The following is a 16953-nucleotide window of genomic DNA, read 5'->3' on the forward strand; positions in this document are numbered from 1 at the left end:
AAGCCCTTTGGAAAGCGTCCTTAACAAATGGTAACGTTTCCATAAGGACAACTGTCTTAGGGTTAGTTCTATAATTTTTTCCAGGTTCATGACTTCTTCAGGTTGCTTTTAAATAAGTTTGAAACACCGATTGAGTCAACAGATTATAATGTCGCTTCAAGCCTCCAGTTCTCCTCCTCTTTTTGGTGTGGTGGTGGGGAATTGAACTGACTATAATGTCCTAAAAACTGCTTTAGAAGAATCTGTAACACAGGTCAGAATTTGGAATGTAACCCCTCTTTACCACAGTAAAGTAGCTGCAGAGCTTAACAGATTTCCAAAGAGAAAAACCAATTACCTAATTCTCTAACTCTACTTGTCTAGTAGTTATCTGAATTCCCCCCTAACATTTAATATAGATATTGGGTATTAGGAAAACAGATAAGGTGTTGTTCCCCACCTTCAAAAAAATAAATAAATAAAAAAGAATAAAAAAAACCCTATGTGCTGTCTGTCAATCTAGAGTTAATGTAGTCAGAAAAAAACAATTAAATTTCCTGGAATTTAGCAAGACCTTCCAAATACAGAAATTTTAAAGGCAACTTTAGTTCAAAACACTTTAAATGCTTTGGAAAGGCCAAGTTACATAGAGAGCCAATCTGGCTCTGATCTGTTAAATTACTAATAAAATAAAGCAACACTGTCAAAACAACAAACTAGGGTAGTAAATAGGAAATTACAGGAATGACCTAGTGTTTAAACCAATTCAAACTCATAAAACTTAGGAATCAATAGTGTTGAAAAAGTGAGTTACATTTGAGAGGCGGCACTAACCGGGAACTCAAAAAAAAACAGGGTGGAACAACGTTCCTGTGGTTAGGGTATATATATAAACGCAAAGCCCAGTTATTTTTCCTCTTCTAAAACACGCAGTATAACAGACTTTTTATCATCGATCTCACAAATACATACATTTTAAAGGCATTTATTTCTTCTGCGTTCGTGTATAAGCAGGCAGTCACATTTTTGTGTTTGGGCTTACATTTTTTTGAAGGAACTCTATCGTGGCTTTATTTCACAATGATTATGGAGGGGAGAGAAGGAAATGGCGATTTCTTAAGGTTGGAAGAGCACATGGGGCCGTGCATGAAAAAAAAAATACACACCAGAATCGAGTGTTATAAGACCCAGCCAGTTCTAGAAGAATTTCATGATTTAAATCAGCAAGGAAAGGTATTTTTTTAGTAGTCTATCCACTGGTTAAAAAAACGTGGAAAACGACAGAGAGTTCTTCAGATTTACAAATAGAAAGTTGATACTTTCCACATACTCCCACGATAAGGGCCAGAAGGTAAGAACAGACGCTGTTAACCAGTTATAACCAACAGTTTCAGTAAGTCACACGAACGAAATCAGTGTTTAGCAAGACCGAAAGACACTTACCTTGCCAGACAGCTCGTTTGCCGAGTGTCCCTTTCTCCACAAACTATCAACTTTACCGTCATTCCCAGACGCAAACTTTATGAGTAACTGAGATGGTCCCCCCTTGGAACAATTGTGCTTCAGGCTGGACAGACAGGAAACATTCGGGTACGTCCCTCCCAGTGAAACACTTCTTTGTAAGGCAGCATGGCTTTTGCTTATCTGTGCATTTGGTCTTTCCAACTCTCCACGGCTATTTCTATGGCAATCCACGTCTGGTGTGGCTGGTGAGCAAGGGGATGCCCTCTGCGTGAGTATGGCATGGTCCGAATCGGGCTGGAGCTGGAGCTCTGACCTCTCAGATATGCAGCCACCACGTGAGTTTTCACAGCCTGACACAGTTGGTTTTTGCTGGGTCCAGTGCACTGACACACAGGAAAATCCCTCAGGCAGCTTCTCACACACAGTCTGTTTGGGCCTATTGTTCGAAATGACAATTTTATTTTGCAGTGAGCTCTTGATGTGGAGAGGCCGTACATCTCTGGCTTCTCCAGGAGTACAGACCATTTTAGACAATCGAACCCCATTGACAGCTGTCGACAGAAAGCCTTTGGTGCCAGTGCCATCTTCATGATGTGCAGTTTCAGTAGGAGATACAACCAACTGGTGTGAGGTCTGGTAGGCACCCCTGTTTGTCGGGGATGCTGGCGGGGTGTTTGAAGGACTCCTGGGGAAAATGACCAAGGACGTGCAGCGTTTCAGTGGGACTTTTGGATTCCTGCTCACCGGCAGTTTCATAATCTCTGCTCCATGATCCAGGTCCTCCTGGGTGAAGGGAAGGCCACTGGGACTTCGGCACAGAACTTCACGGGGAATAGAGCTGACTGGCACACTGCTGTTGGAGGTGCTGTCGGAAGGTAAATTTCCACTAAAAAAGGTCTCATAGCCGCTACTGTCACTGACAACACTGCTGGTGTAGGAGCCTCCACTTGTGATGCTTGCACACGACCCATAGTCACTGCCACTGCTGCTGTAAGACCCACTGTCGCTGGCTGAGAAGTGACTGATGCTGCCGCCGCACACAGCAGAAGCACCTAAGAGGCTGCCATCACTGGCACTGGGCAGTTCCCCATCAACCCTGGCGCTGCTGCAAATACCATCCTTCAAAACACAGGTAAAGGAAGCGTCATCCCTGTCGGCCACAGCAGTGCTGGATGGAAGATCCCCTCCGTACCTGGGCTGCAGCGAGATCTGCAGGCAGCTGCTTTTTTTGCCACTGCTTTCAGAGGATCTTTGCTCTATCCACGGAGCCAGTGGTGTCTGCCTGGGGGTCAGCCTCATTTGAACGACGCTGGCCACTGAGATTCGGGGCGGTCTCTCCAGGTCATCTCCGGAGGGCTCCGACAGTGGGTAAGTCTTGCTTCTCCTGGCTGCGAAGTGCAATCGTAAACTCTGTGCCATTTGTTCTCATTTCCAAGCATGTTCAGGGCTGAGAGTCAAAACAAAGATCTCTGTCTGTAGACGTGTGAGCAGCAGCTGTGCTGCACCGAGAGGAAAAACCATCGGTGGCGTGAGAAAAGCTGGTCAGGAGGCGTCTTGAACCTTAGGACAACGTGAGATACCCGATTTCATAGAAAAGGACGACCCATGCCGGGCACTGACATTTCCCAAGTGTCTAGAATCGCCCGTAGTCAGAACGCCTTCACTGACAAAGCACTTGATTTCCAGCGACCTTTAAGCTGAGCTCAGCTGCAGCCCTGACTCAAACACAGCCAACCTTGTTTCAATTATACCTTCGCCAATTTGCATGAATGAGTAACGCAAGAACAACAAGCTTCTTGCATTTCAACTTGAAACCGTGTTTTTCACCCCAGCCCTACAAAACGAACATTTAACTCCAGAAATCTCAGTGCCTGTGCTTTCCCCAGCGATCCTGACCACTAATATTTTCACCCAAAGGTATAGGATTACAGGAAGTGGGTAGGAATAAAACCCGTGTGATTGAGTATCAAATTGAAGATTGAATTTCCAAATAGTAGCCATACTGAGGGATTTAGTCAGGTTAGTTAATGCGGGGAATATGAACTGTAATTTTTTTTTAAAGAGTAAGTGCAAACAGTTAAATACATTTGGAAATATGAAAACTTTGGGGGGAGGAACCTTGGTGTTAAATAAAACAGATAAATATTTTAGCAAAACACAATTATGAAAGTGAAAGTTGACAGGCTGAACTACAAAATGAGCCTCGTAACACTGCCGTAAACACTGAACAACCTCCTCAAGGGGGAAATTTTAAAAAAAGGCCAAAGAGAAGCTGTCACCAACCATTTTGTCCTGTAATTTTAAGGCTTTTTGCAGCCAAGTAGTACAGTCTTTAAATGATGCCGTTTATATTTTGACTATTAAAATCCTGCCAAGAAATGGCCTAGGCAAACATTCCATTAAAATATATGCAGATTAGACAGAAAAGCTATACCCCAATATAGTTTGAACACATTGGATATTTTATTCCTCTGTGTGCAATTCATTCACTTAAAGAGAGAGTGTTGTGGTAAAGAAGTCTAAAGAGGATTTAACACGTCAAATAAACATATCTCAATGCCAATTCTGTTCTGAAGGAGTTCTCTGCTGGCCCCTACCGGTGCTTTGAAACAAGCCATGCAGCTGTTAGATACCTATAAAGAAATACAAACCACGCCACATATTTCATTACATAAACAAAGCGGGCACTTGTTTACATTTTTGCCTGCTGCTAGCACTGCCTTTGAGGTAGAATTACAAGTGCTGATAAAACTCTCACAGCAGCGAACAGTAGATGGCCTGTCCTCCAGATTCTGTGTATATGTAGATATATATTTCTGATCTGTGTTTACATAACCTTTACTGTATTTTCAGCTTACTCGGCAATAAAAGCTGAATATTTTAATCTCTCTCCCAAATGTCAGAGACCAAGGTTGGTATTCTATTTGAAAGAAACAAATTTATTTTTAAATAATACTCTAGGGTATATTTAAACCCCTTACCTGAATTTTATAGCAAGAACTCCAGCAATAAATATATACTGGCTCATTCATAGGAAAAGTAAAAGGAAAATGGTTCGGTTGTTTACACCACATGGTACTACACCCAAGTTGTATTTTTCTAAGTAAGTTTTTTTTCCTAAGTAAAAACAAATATGTAAAACATATACTCATACTTTGTTTGAAAAAGAAAACTGCTTAAGTTAGATCTGTTTTTAATCCAAATTTTCTAAGAGTATTTTTAACCAGTTAAGACATAACAACCTAGAATTTGTTAAATTTTATTTGACTGGAATAACGCACCACACTTTAGAAGGTGCATAATAGTTTAATAATACGATAATTATGCTGTAGTTTAATACAAGCCATTATGCCTTACAGACTTCAGTAAATACTCCTTTATTATTACTCTTTCTGTAACAAAGGAAAAGTCCTAACCTTGCTTCTTCCTTCTAACTTTCTTTTTTGGATTAAATTAGGAGTTTGCCATCTTAAATGGGTCACTTGTAATTGGATAATCAGTACGATCGAAGTACACAGGCCTCGGGACAGTTATCGAGAAAAAAGTCTGATTATTAATATAAAACAATTCCAGATGTTTTCTCCTTGACAAACAGCTTAGCAAAGAGATCTTGAGCTTCTAGACTGTGAGGACCATAACCAGGCTCCCCCTGCCCCTTCTGATCCTATTGAGCATAAAACAGGCACCAAGTTACTCCAGCTGGGGTGGAGGGTGATGGGTAGATACTGTCACGGTAGCCACCTTGAATACCCATTTTTTTTTCTCTTTTACTTTGGTGGGTTTTTGTTTGTTTATGTTGATCCAAGCCTCAGTTGGTAGAGTGCTTATCTAACATGCGTGAAGCCCTAGATGCGATTCCTAGTGCCCTATAAACCTGGTATGGTGGTAAAGTAATCCCAGCACTCAGGAAGTGGAGAGAGAAGGATGGAGTTCAAGATCCTCCTCCAGTACATGGTTAGTTTGAGGACAACCTGGGCTACATGAGATGTCTCAACAACAAAAAGACAACGCAGCTGCAACTTCCAAAGCTCTACAGGCAGATGAGAAGCAACGAATGACTGACACGTGATGAATCTAGAGAGAAGTTAGCCAAAGAAGAGTCGGGGAGACAGTCATGTGTTGAAATCCCAAAATGCTGAATAGCCTGCATCGTGAGCTCAGGTCTAAAGCAGAGGGAGCCACACAGTACAGTTAGAAGAGCCAGTGTCAACTCTGACCTCAAGCCAGGGAACAAGATGTGCTGGCAGCCTCATCTGGGAGGACCCTGAGCTTGTCCTGTCGAAATCCAGTCTGGAAAGAAATGGATGGTGCCTGAGGTCTGGAGCTCGGATCCTCACTCTGAGCTGTTTGGTCACTGATTATTTCCACATAGAATAAAGTTATCATGTACGCTGTGTGGTCGGGCACTAGCGAGGTGACGCTAACTGTAGATGAACCTTGAGGACTGGGATCTACTGTGGCAAGTAGCGGTACCTATCCTTTGACCACATTCTGACACTTGGCTGTTTGGTTAAAATTCCAGTCTACACACTGCTGAAGATGTGCAGTTGAAGACCAGCAGCCTTTTAGTAAAGCAGACAGCCTTCCAGTGTGAGCGAGCCTTATCCATCAGCTGAAGGCCTCAACACAGAAGGCAGGTTTCTCAAAGAGGCAATTTTGTTTTTTTGTTTTTAATCTTTTTGTTTTGTTTTGTTTTTGTTTATGGAGACAGGGTTTCTCTGTGTAGCCCTGGCTGTCCTGAAATTCACTCTCTAGACCAGGCTGGCCTTGAACTCACAGAGATCCACCAGCCTCTGCCTTCCGAGTGCTGAATTAAAGGCTTGTGCCAGCACTAGCTGGCTTGTTTGGGTTTTTAAAGACTGATTTTTAATATTTTAAATTCGGCATGTGTGTGTGCGTGTTTGTGCATACGAATGTAAGTGTGGTATCCTCAGAGGCCTAGGAGTCCCCTGGAGCTGGAGGGACAAGCAGTTGTGTGTTGCCTGCCATGGGTGCTAAGAGCTGAACTCAGATCCTCTCTGCATCTACTCCAAACCATTAAGCCGTTTCTCCAGCCTCCAAAAGGATCTACTTCTGCCTTCAATAGAAAAATTCTGTCTACATTCAGCTCCCCTTGTCAGTTTGTACAAGCCTGTAAACTAGTCCCTCAAAATCTCCCCCTCTCTCAGACCTCAGTGAGAATAACCACTAAGGTCTTAGCGCAGGTGTGCTTTTGAGACTGCTGACACACGGGTTCCTGCGCACTGTCTTATTTTTGTTTCTTGCGTTGTCTTCAGGCACATCATCCTGAAGGCATATCACCCCTCCAAATATAACTAAGAACATGAACCGCCATGACCACCATCACCCCAAGCCTTAAAACCAGCTATATACATTATATTCATATATATATGAATGTAGCCCTATTTTTTCTCAAAAGCAAGTGTCATGTATGACTGACGTTTACAGTGGTGGAGGTCCGTTGCTGGATGCCCAACCTGGTGGTTATGGCTCCCACCGCACTGTAGGTGACATCTGGGCTTCAGTTGTGTGCTGAGGAGGGAGTGGTGCTCAGCACAACTCTAGTTTTTTCCTGGCCCTGACAGATGCTCACATTCACTTCTCGAGAAATATCTATTTCCAGCACACATGAGGATCGACACCACAGATACACAACACAAAAGCAGGTACCATGCTAAATGTTAAATGACATTTTTTTTTTTTGGTTTTTCGAGATAGGGTTTCTCTGTGGCTTTGGAGCCTGTCCTGGAACTAGCTCTGTAGACCAGGCTGGTCTCGAACTCACAGAGATCCGCCTACCTCTGCCTCCCGAGTGCTGGGATTAAAGGCGTGCGCCACCATCGCCCGGCCCTTAAATGACATTTTAAATCTGTACTTTCATGAAGAAATTTCTGAGGCTGGGGATGAGACTCAGCTGGTGGATTGCTTGTGTAACATGTTAGAAGCCCAGAATTTGATCTGCAAATCCACAAATGCCACCTATAATCCCAGCGCTGGGAAGGTGGAGACTGGAGGAGTAGAAGTTTAAGATCATCCTCAGATACCAAAGGGGTCTGAAGTCGGCCTGGGATACATGAAACCCTGCCTCAGTAAGTAAATTAAATTAAACTGCAACAGCTGGGACTATTAATACATGTCTTTAATCCCAACACTTGTTGGGGAGGCAGAGACAGGCAGATGTCTGTGAGTTCGAGGCTAGTCTGGCTTACATAATGACTTCCAAGACAGCGAATGCTATATAGCGAGATCTTGTCTAGGGGGAAAGGGAGATTTTTCTGAGTGTTTTTAGAGCCATTATCTTATGTGAGACAGGCAGGGCAAATACTGACATCTTCATTTTTATTTTAAATAATTAATTCTGAAATTTTGATTTTTTTGGAGGCAGGATCTCCTATGGGCCCAAGCTCGCTCCATGGCTCCTTATGTAGCTGAGGATAATCTTGAAATTTGTATCCTCCTGCCTCTGCTTCCCAAAGGTTGGGATGACAGGCATGCACTTCCATATCCTGTTTCTGGATCTTAATTTTCCAAAGGGAACACTTTCTGATTTGTCTGGGGTTACCACTAATGTGCCAATCAGAGCCAAGACTCTAACGGTACTCTAGAGTTCTTGGAGTGGATCCATTTCATCCTCATTAATACATGGCTTTGGTTTTACCTTCAATTTTTAAAAGATTTATTATGTATATTATGTATGTATTATGTATACAGTGTTCAGCCCACAAGAGGGCACCAGATCTCATTACAGATGGTTGTGAGCCACCATATGGTTGCTGGGAATTGAATTCAGGACCTCTGGAAGAACAGCCAGTGCTCTTAACCTCTGAGCCAACTCTCCGGCCCCTTACCTTAAATTTATTAATTATTTGGAGCTGGCTGGAGAGATAATGCACCATTTAAGACTGTACACTGCTTTTGCAGAGAACCAGAGTTCAGTTCCCAGCACCCATGCTGGGCAGCTCACAACTGACTGTAACTCCTGCCTCAGGGGATCTAATGCCTTCTTCTGCCCCTGAGGGCACTGCACACAGCTGTACAAACGCACACAATTAAAAGAATAAAAACATTTTTTAAAGTGCTAAAGTTTTAAGTGCCACATTTATCACCTAGAAGTGTTTAATCACCAATACCAAAGGCAGTTTCTCCTCCCAGCTCTGCACGGCACACAGTAGAGCACCAAACACACAGTGTTTGACAAACAGTGATGCTGGGAGTGAAGAAACAGTCACACCCTGTGACAGTCCCTGGAAGGAAGGACTAGACAACCAGGCAAAGGGGAAAGCAGGCGCTGACCTTCCTTATGGACGACATCCAAATAACTTAAATAAAGTATAAAGTAGTACATACCCAAGGACCAGGCAGAGCCACTTCAGCATGAACACCAGCAGGGAAAGGAACAGTGATGTCAAAGTAACCAGAAATTCAGCTCCCAAATCCCCAACCTAGAGACTCACTCAGAGCTGAGCCAAGAAGACACCAAGGACGTCTATCAATCAGTGACAAGGAAGGCACATCGAAACAAGACTCAATTCTCATTTCTTGAAAAGTTACACCATATAACAATAGCTTATTTTTTAAAAAGCAGTTTCATTTAAAAATTATTTATTTGTATACGTGTGTCTATGTGAGTTAATGATACATGTATGTGCAGATACACACAGAAGAGTGATGTCCTCTATCATCCTCCACTTATTCCTCCCTAGTCCGGGTCTCATAGCTTTGCTGGCAGACTGGAAGTCAGCCATCGGCAGCAATCCTCCTGTCTCCACTCCCCTCTGAGTAGGGCACTGGCCTCCGCACGGCATCTGCAGGACCCTGGTCTGCTATCCCGGTACTGAGATCCACACTCTGGCTCTCATGACTCTACAGCCCGCTCTTTTAACACTATGCCATTTCTCACGTCCTTTGTTAGTTAAAAAAGTGAGTCAGATTATTTAATTCCTCTTTCGGTGTTTATATAATAACCAAAACAGACTGACTACTTGACCCTACTTTTATGTGTGTTAAGGTTCGTATCTGAAGTGTGTCGAAAGCTCATGTGCAAAAGATGGATCTTCTGCACCAGTGTTCAGAGCCGGGATGTGACCGGAGCATGCGTACCAGTGTTCAGACCTGGGATGTGACTGGAGCATGCACACCAGTGTTCAGAGCCAGGATGTGACCGGAGCATGCGCACCAGTGTTCAGACCTGGGATGTGACTGGAGCATGCACACCAGTTTTCAGAGCCGGGATGTGACCGGAGCATGCGCACCAGTGTTCAGACCTGGGATGTGACTGGAGCATGCACACCAGTTTTCAGAGCCGGGATGTGACCCAAGCATGCACACCAGTGTTCAGAGCCAGGATGTGACCGGAGCATGCGCACCAGTGTTCAGAGCCGGGATGTGACCCGAGCATCTGCACCAGTGTTCAGAGTCGGGATGTGACCAGAGTATCCGCTCCAGTGTTCAGACCTGGGATATGACTGGAGCATGCGCACCAGTGCTCAGAGCCGGGATGTGAGGGGGCATCACAAGAGCACTGACCTTATCAATGGATTCATTTACACATTCACAGCTGGGTTCGGAGGTAGGGACTCCATTAGGAAAGTAACCCTGCCCCCATCCCTCATCTCACGCCCACGAAAGCAAGCTGTTCTGTTCTAGCAGACGTTTCTCCCATGATGCTCCCTCTTCTCACAGGCCCCCAAGCAGTCCTAAGAGCCCATGGACTAAAACCCCTAAAAGCATGAGCCGAATAAGCCTGTCCTCCTTTTGGTAGATTTTCTCAGATATTCTGTCAATGAGCTGGAAAGCTAACTAACACAATCCACATGTTCAGACCTTACAGGTAGAAAATATAAATGTAAGCCACCCGGAGGAAGGTCTGAAAAGGCGTCCTAAAGAGGGAAAAAGAGGAAAGTTACAGAGCTTCCAGATGTTTTCTCTGGAAGGCAGGAGGCAGAGTGATCATTTTACAAAAATGAAACCATGCTAAGCACGGAGATTCAGGCCTATAATCCAGCACTTAGAAGGCACAAATAGGAGAGTCATTGCAAATTCATGGCTCGCCTAATCTACAGAGTGAGTTCCAGGACAGCCAGGGATACTTAGGGCGGAGTCAGGGTGAAGACATGTAGCCCCACTGGACACAGACGCTGGAACTTTAGCCAGTAAGCCACAGTCACCTGGCGAGACACAGATTACTAGAAATGGGTTAAATTAAGATGTAAGAGTTAGCCAATAAGAAGTTAGAGCTAATCTTGTAAATAATATAGTTTCTGTGTGGTTATTTCAGGGCTGAGCTGCTGAGCAGCTGGGAACCAACAAGCAGCCTTCTTACACCAGGTAAACTCCAGAAAAGCTACCATTGGAGCTGCGTTTTAGTCCCAGTGCCTGCATAAAAGGATGGGTGTAGTGGTGCACACTTACAAATCCAGCACTGGAAGATAGCAGGTGGAACTGGGCAAGTTCCAGGACACTCAGAAGTATAGCTAGTCTTGTCTACCTAGCAAAGCTCCAAGCCAACAAGACCCTGTCTCAAAATAAAAAAGTTGTGTGGCTCCTAAGGACTGACTTCGGAGGTTGTTCTCTGACCTCCACTGAAACTGGCGGGGACACACACTCACTCACACACAGGGAGGTGGGAGGAGAGAGCACTGTAACATTGCATAGATATACATACTGCATGTATGTATATGTATAACATAGATATACAACTGCAGAGAGCGTAGGAGTCAGCAGACGTGGCCTGGAAAACAGAAGAGGGGCTTCCCCTTCTCCGTCTTCTGCCACACAGGCTTTCAGGGAAACTTTACCGTCTAGACAGCCAAGAGAGCAGCTTAGGAACAGAATGGAATGGTAGGATCAACTCCAGGAAAGAGGAGAGAAAAACACTGCACCTCCATAAGCAGCCCTTCCGTCTCTCCATTCACAGGCTCCTGAACCCTCCTCCCCCACCACTCTCACGCATCCTTCACACTCATGCGGCGTGACTCGACTTACCAACCGATTTTCATCAAACACTTCGAAAAGAAGCCGGTGCTGCTGTGGAAGGACCTAAGTGAGAAAAACAGCCTTTCATTAACACCACGGACATCAAGCCCCAGAGGCCAAGAAACATCTTCAAAAGTGGCAGCTTGGTGACCCAGTTATGCAGTTAAATTACACAGGCAGTCCAGACTCATGTCACCCACAGTCTCCTGAGTTCAAACACTTTTGTTGTTGCAACAATATGTAGAATTTTTCAAAGCTAATGTCTTCCATTTTTGCTGAAATATTCCAATAGTTAAAATCTACTTAACATCAAACATAAACAAAACTATTTTTTTAAATAAACCAGAGGTGATGTTATATAAAAATACACTTAGGCAGGGCATGATGGTGTATACCTCTAATCCCAACACTCTGGAGCAGAGGCACACAAATCTTTATGAGTTATGGGCTGGCCTGGCATACAAGGTAAGTCCCGGGCCAACCAGGACTACACAGTGAGACTCTGTCTCAAAAAGCAAACAAAAAATGTATTTAGGAAGGAGTTCAGTGGATACAGTACTCGCTACACAAGCATGAAGTCCTGGACACTATACTTACACAGACTAAGATCCCTTCATAGGACACGATGACACTCACAGTGGGATGAATCTTCCTGAATCAATTAATCATCAAGACAATCTCCCACAAACATGCCCACAAGCCAGCCCAATCTAGCTAATCTCTCTTTGAGACACCCTTCCCAAGTGACTTTAGATTGTATTGGGGGGGGGTGCTTAGAGACAGAGTTTCTCTGTGAATCCTTGGCTATTCTAGAACTCACTCCACAGGCCAGTTTGGCCTCAAACTCAGTTGATCCTCCTGACTCTGCCTCCCGAGTGCTGGGATTAAAGAAAGGTGTGTGCCACCACTGTGCAGCAGACTTTACGTTTGAGTAAGTTGACAAAGATAACAATCACATCAGTCAAAGAACAAAATGTTAAAAATGAAGGGGGCCCCTTCTACAAATGAGAGAGCATTTCATGTAATATCCTTACCTCTGGATGGTCACACGGCTGCACATAAACACATGCACACACGCACACACACACACGCACACACACACACACACACACACACACACACACGCACACCATGACTTGAGATCTCTTTGTATCTGATTTCAGGAAGGTAGTCAGTTCAGGATACACAAAATATAAACAGCAACCAAAACTGTAAAATGTAATCTCTGAATGTATATGCACTTTATATACAGAAGCAATGTGAAGTTTTTCATTTTATAACTGCTAAGTATGATTAGATCATCAGAAATCATAGCTGTTAGGGGCTGGAAAGTGGTTCCGTGGTTGAGAGCACTCGATGCTCTGCCAGAGGATTCCAGTTCACTTTCCGGCATACACGTGGCAACTTACAACTGCCATAATTCCAGTTCCAAGGATACAACACCCTCTTCTGGCCTTGCAGGCTCCTGCATGGTACAACGAACGTACACAGGCTCACCCACATACACGTAAGTAAAATAATAAAAGTAAAACTAAACCATAGATGCTTCCCAAAGGGAAGGAAGTAGCTAACATAACAAAAGAAAACTATAAGCAGCATCCTTAGAGATGCTTAGGACACTCACAAGCAGAAAACAAATGCAAACCAGTACACTACAGAATGAGTTCCCAGAAAGCAAGGGCTGTTGGGCTCAAATAGAAATGGTTTAAGGTGAATTTGTGGTGGTCTCTCAAAATACAGAAGAAAATAAAAAGCTGAGGAAGAAAAAAAAATAAAGGAGTTGGGGATTTAGCTTGGGCAAGGCCCCGGGTTTTGTCCTAAGCTGGGGGTATGGGGTGGGGAAGAAAAAAAATAACAAGTCTGGCCATGGTGGTGCAAACCTTTAATCCCAGCACTCGGGCAGAGGCAGGCAGATCGCTGTTGAGTTTGAAGCCAGCTTGGTCTACAGAGCAAGTTCCAGGACAGTGAAGGCTATAGAGAAAAACCCTGTCTCAAAAAAAAAAAAGGAAAGAAAAACAAAAAAGAAAGGAAGGAAGGAAGAGAAAGACTTTCTGAATAGATTCTAATCAAAGAAGTAAGTCTTACTGATCTAAAACAAGGGCTAGGCAAAATATAACGTGTGATTCTGTGCTGTATGCATGTGTGCGTGTGTATGCAAATGTGCTTACCTATACTATGTCTGTGGAGGTCAGAAGTGGATGTCAGGTACCTTCTTCAAACACTTATTTTTTGAGAAAGGATCTCTCGCTGAATCTGCAACTTCCCATTTTAGCCAGGCTGATCAAGCTGTTTATGCCCCTAGCACTGGGGTTCCAGGGATATGTCATTGTACGTGGCAATAATTATATTTTTAAAATGGTCTTATTGTGTCTATTTACATGTTTGAAACATGGCTCTGCTATGTTGGACGGACTAATCTCAAAATTCTAGGTTCATGTGATCCTGCTGCCTTAGCTCCTGAATAGCTGATTGTAGGTGTACCATCACATTCCAGCCCAAGCTGGTCTTGAACTTCTGATTCTACTGGCTACATCTTATACTTCCTCCTCTACCTAACACCATCAAACCAGGTTTACACTTACATTGTATATGTATATACAAGCAACTACACTAGAGCCTTGACTTTCTCTCCCAGCCCCAAGAACCTACATTTTTATATCCTGGACCTTTAGGAAAAGTTTTCTGGATTGCAGAAAGAGCTCAGTCAGTAAAATGCTTGAGGACCTAGACTCAATCCCTAGAAGTAAAAGAGCCAGTCTGGTAAGGTGTGCTTCCAATTCCAGCACAGGGCAAAGGAAACAGGCAGATCCCTGGGGCCCAGTGACCAGCCAACCTAGCCTAACTGTACACTGTAAGCCAGAGACAGATCCTTTCCCAATGAAAAAGGGTGGATGCCTAAGAAACAATACCCAAGATTGTCCTTTGGTCTTTGTGTGCACATGTACTAACACACAAAGTGATGGGGAAAAGCAAAATCTGTTGACCCACCAAGGGATATTAGCTCCAGGGATCTATTAAGTTCTTTCTTACCTATCCAGATGGTACTGGTATCTATAAGAGATATGAGAAGTCACATTTAAGTGACATTTTCTGATTTTGTGGATCCACGAAGATGTCAGACTAAAGACTTGAAATCATTTGGGACAGATTGGCAATAAGACTGGACATAAACTCAGTGGTACAGTGCTTGCCTAGCATTTTCAAAACTGAAGATTCAATCCCCAGCAACACACCCACCCACCAGCACCACCACCAGTCCACTGTGGGCAGTACCATTCCCTAGGCTGTGTACCTGAACTACAGAAAGCTGTAGTTAGATGAGAGCAAACAGCATGGCTACTTCATTTCTCTCAGCTCTTGAACATGGATTTTATGTGAACAGTTATTCGAGGTGTAAGCCAAATTACCCCCTACCCCCTTAAGCTACTTTTGGTCAGGGTGGGTGATCACAGCAACGGAAATGAAACTAGAATACTAACAATACTCAGTTCTATTCTCTCATCGTCCACATCTGGTTTTGGTAACAGAGCATTGCTGGCCTCATGTACGAACAAACTGTGGGACGTTCCTTCCTCTTCAATTTTTCATTAGACACTGGTTGAATGTGTGACAGAAGTTAACAGTGGAACTACTGGGATTGAACTCTTCGTTGAATGCTTTTAACTTAAAGTTCAATTTCTTTAAGAGATAGAGGACTATCTGGACAACTTATTTCTCTGTAAGTTTTGATAGTTGTACTTTAAAGTAACTGGCCCACTTCATCTAAGTTAACAAATGTACGGGCAGAGAACCGCCAGCTGGCATCCCACATCATCTACTTTTACACTGGTGAAGAAATAAGGACATTTCCGTACAAGCAATTCACAATCATCAAGCCAGTGTTACAGAAGATGCTTCAAGGAACACCTTACATAAGAGGTGGAAAGAGAGTCACTCATAAGAGCACAGGAAAAGCTGGGCAGTGGTGATACATGCCTATAATCCCAGCACTTGGGAGTTCGAGGCCAGCCTGGTCTACAGAGCTAGTTCCAGGGCAGCTAGGGCTGTTAGACAGAGAAACCCCATCTCAAGAGCACAGGAAAGAATATTGTCAAGAGAGAACTATATGAACAAAGGAGAGCTAGGAAGGAATCCATCATGTCTAACACGGTAACCAGGGAGATCTGATAGGAACAGGAAAAGAAAAGAACAAACAGCAACCCAACCAACCACAAAAACAACCTTAAAATTACAGGACTCAGTACAGGTCACTCTATTATGACCTTAAATGTAACTGGCTTCAAGTCAACAATAATGAGACACAGACTGGCTGAGTGGTTTTAAAAACTAGATCTAGGGCTGGAAAGATGGCTCAGAGGTTAAGAGCATTGACTGATCTTCCAGAGGGCCTGAATTCAATTCCCAGTGACCACATAGTGACTCACAACCAACTATAATAAAATCTGATGCCCTCTTCTGGTGTGCAGGCAAACCTGCAAACAGAACACTCAACACTATACATAATAAGTAAATCTTTAAAAAACAAACAAACATAATAAATAAATAAATCTAAAAAAAACCCAACCTAAATCTAATGATCTGTTTCTTAAACAAACAAACAAATGCCCACATCCTTCGTGAAACCAAGGATGGGGCACAGTCTACTGAGTGAGATAAAACAGACTGGAAGCTGGCAGTTCTTCCAGTGTCTGACAAGATAGACTTCACACCAAAATTAGTCAGCTTTTTTCTAAGATGACTACATACTAAAAAAGGAAACAATTCATCAAGGAGATGTAATACTTGTAAATATATTTACAGCAAAGACTAGGTTCCCAATTCTATAAAACAAAGGACATAAACTGTCAGACAGTAATAGTAGGTTATTTGGTCAGTACCTAACCCTCACCTCTGGAAACATTGTCCATACTAAAAATCAACACAGATAGCTCAGAGTTAAACTCTACCACTGATCAAATTGACTTAGCTGATATCTACTGGATATTCCATCCAAAAGATACAGGATACACATTCTTTTCAGCAGCCCATGGAACCATTTCTAAAATAGATCACTTTCTAGGCCATGAATCCAGATTTGCCAAATACAAAAGAATCAATATAACCTCTTGCATCTTATCAGCCACAGTGCAATTAAACTAGAAATCAGAAGCAAAAACACACAGAGCGATTACACGAACACTCGGAGAGACTCTTGAATAACCACTGTATCACTGAAGAAATCGGAAAGCTTCTGGAGTCAAGTGAAATTGAAAGCCCACTTTATTAGAACCTCTGGGGTGCAACTCGGGCAGGTCTAAGAGGAAAGTTTACAGGTATGAGCGCTTACATTAAAGAGTGGGGCGGCGGGGGGGGGGGGGGAGGGTCCTCATTTGGATCAGTGGCTAAGAGCACTTGCTGCACTTCTAGGACCCGAGCTCAGTTCCTAGCACCCACATCAGGTGGCTCACATGCGGTTGTTACTCCAGCTCCAGGGAATCCTCTGGCCCATTCAATTTCCCATATATACCTATTCATAATTTAAAATAATAAAAATAA

The 16953-nt window shown here is 43.4% G+C and overlaps 1 protein-coding gene across 2 annotated transcripts in view; it reads right to left on the reverse strand.

Moving 5' to 3' along the window:
• The window catches only part of Nedd4 (NEDD4 E3 ubiquitin protein ligase), a 92670-nt gene that overhangs the window by 54945 nt on the left and 20772 nt on the right, over positions 1 to 16953 (reverse strand). Inside the window, exon 6 of one of the 2 annotated variants that reach the window (XM_075965292.1) lies at positions 11428 to 11481. In XM_075965292.1, the coding sequence (XP_075821407.1) occupies positions 11428 to 11481 (54 nt within the window). Of the gene's footprint in view, positions 1 to 1422; positions 3209 to 11427; positions 11482 to 16953 lie in introns of those variants that run through there. The other variant, XM_075965291.1, reaches the window with a different exon arrangement.

This window comes from Microtus pennsylvanicus, chromosome 3, assembly GCF_037038515.1.
Source record: "Microtus pennsylvanicus isolate mMicPen1 chromosome 3, mMicPen1.hap1, whole genome shotgun sequence".
NCBI classification, from domain to species: Eukaryota; Metazoa; Chordata; class Mammalia; order Rodentia; family Cricetidae; genus Microtus; species Microtus pennsylvanicus.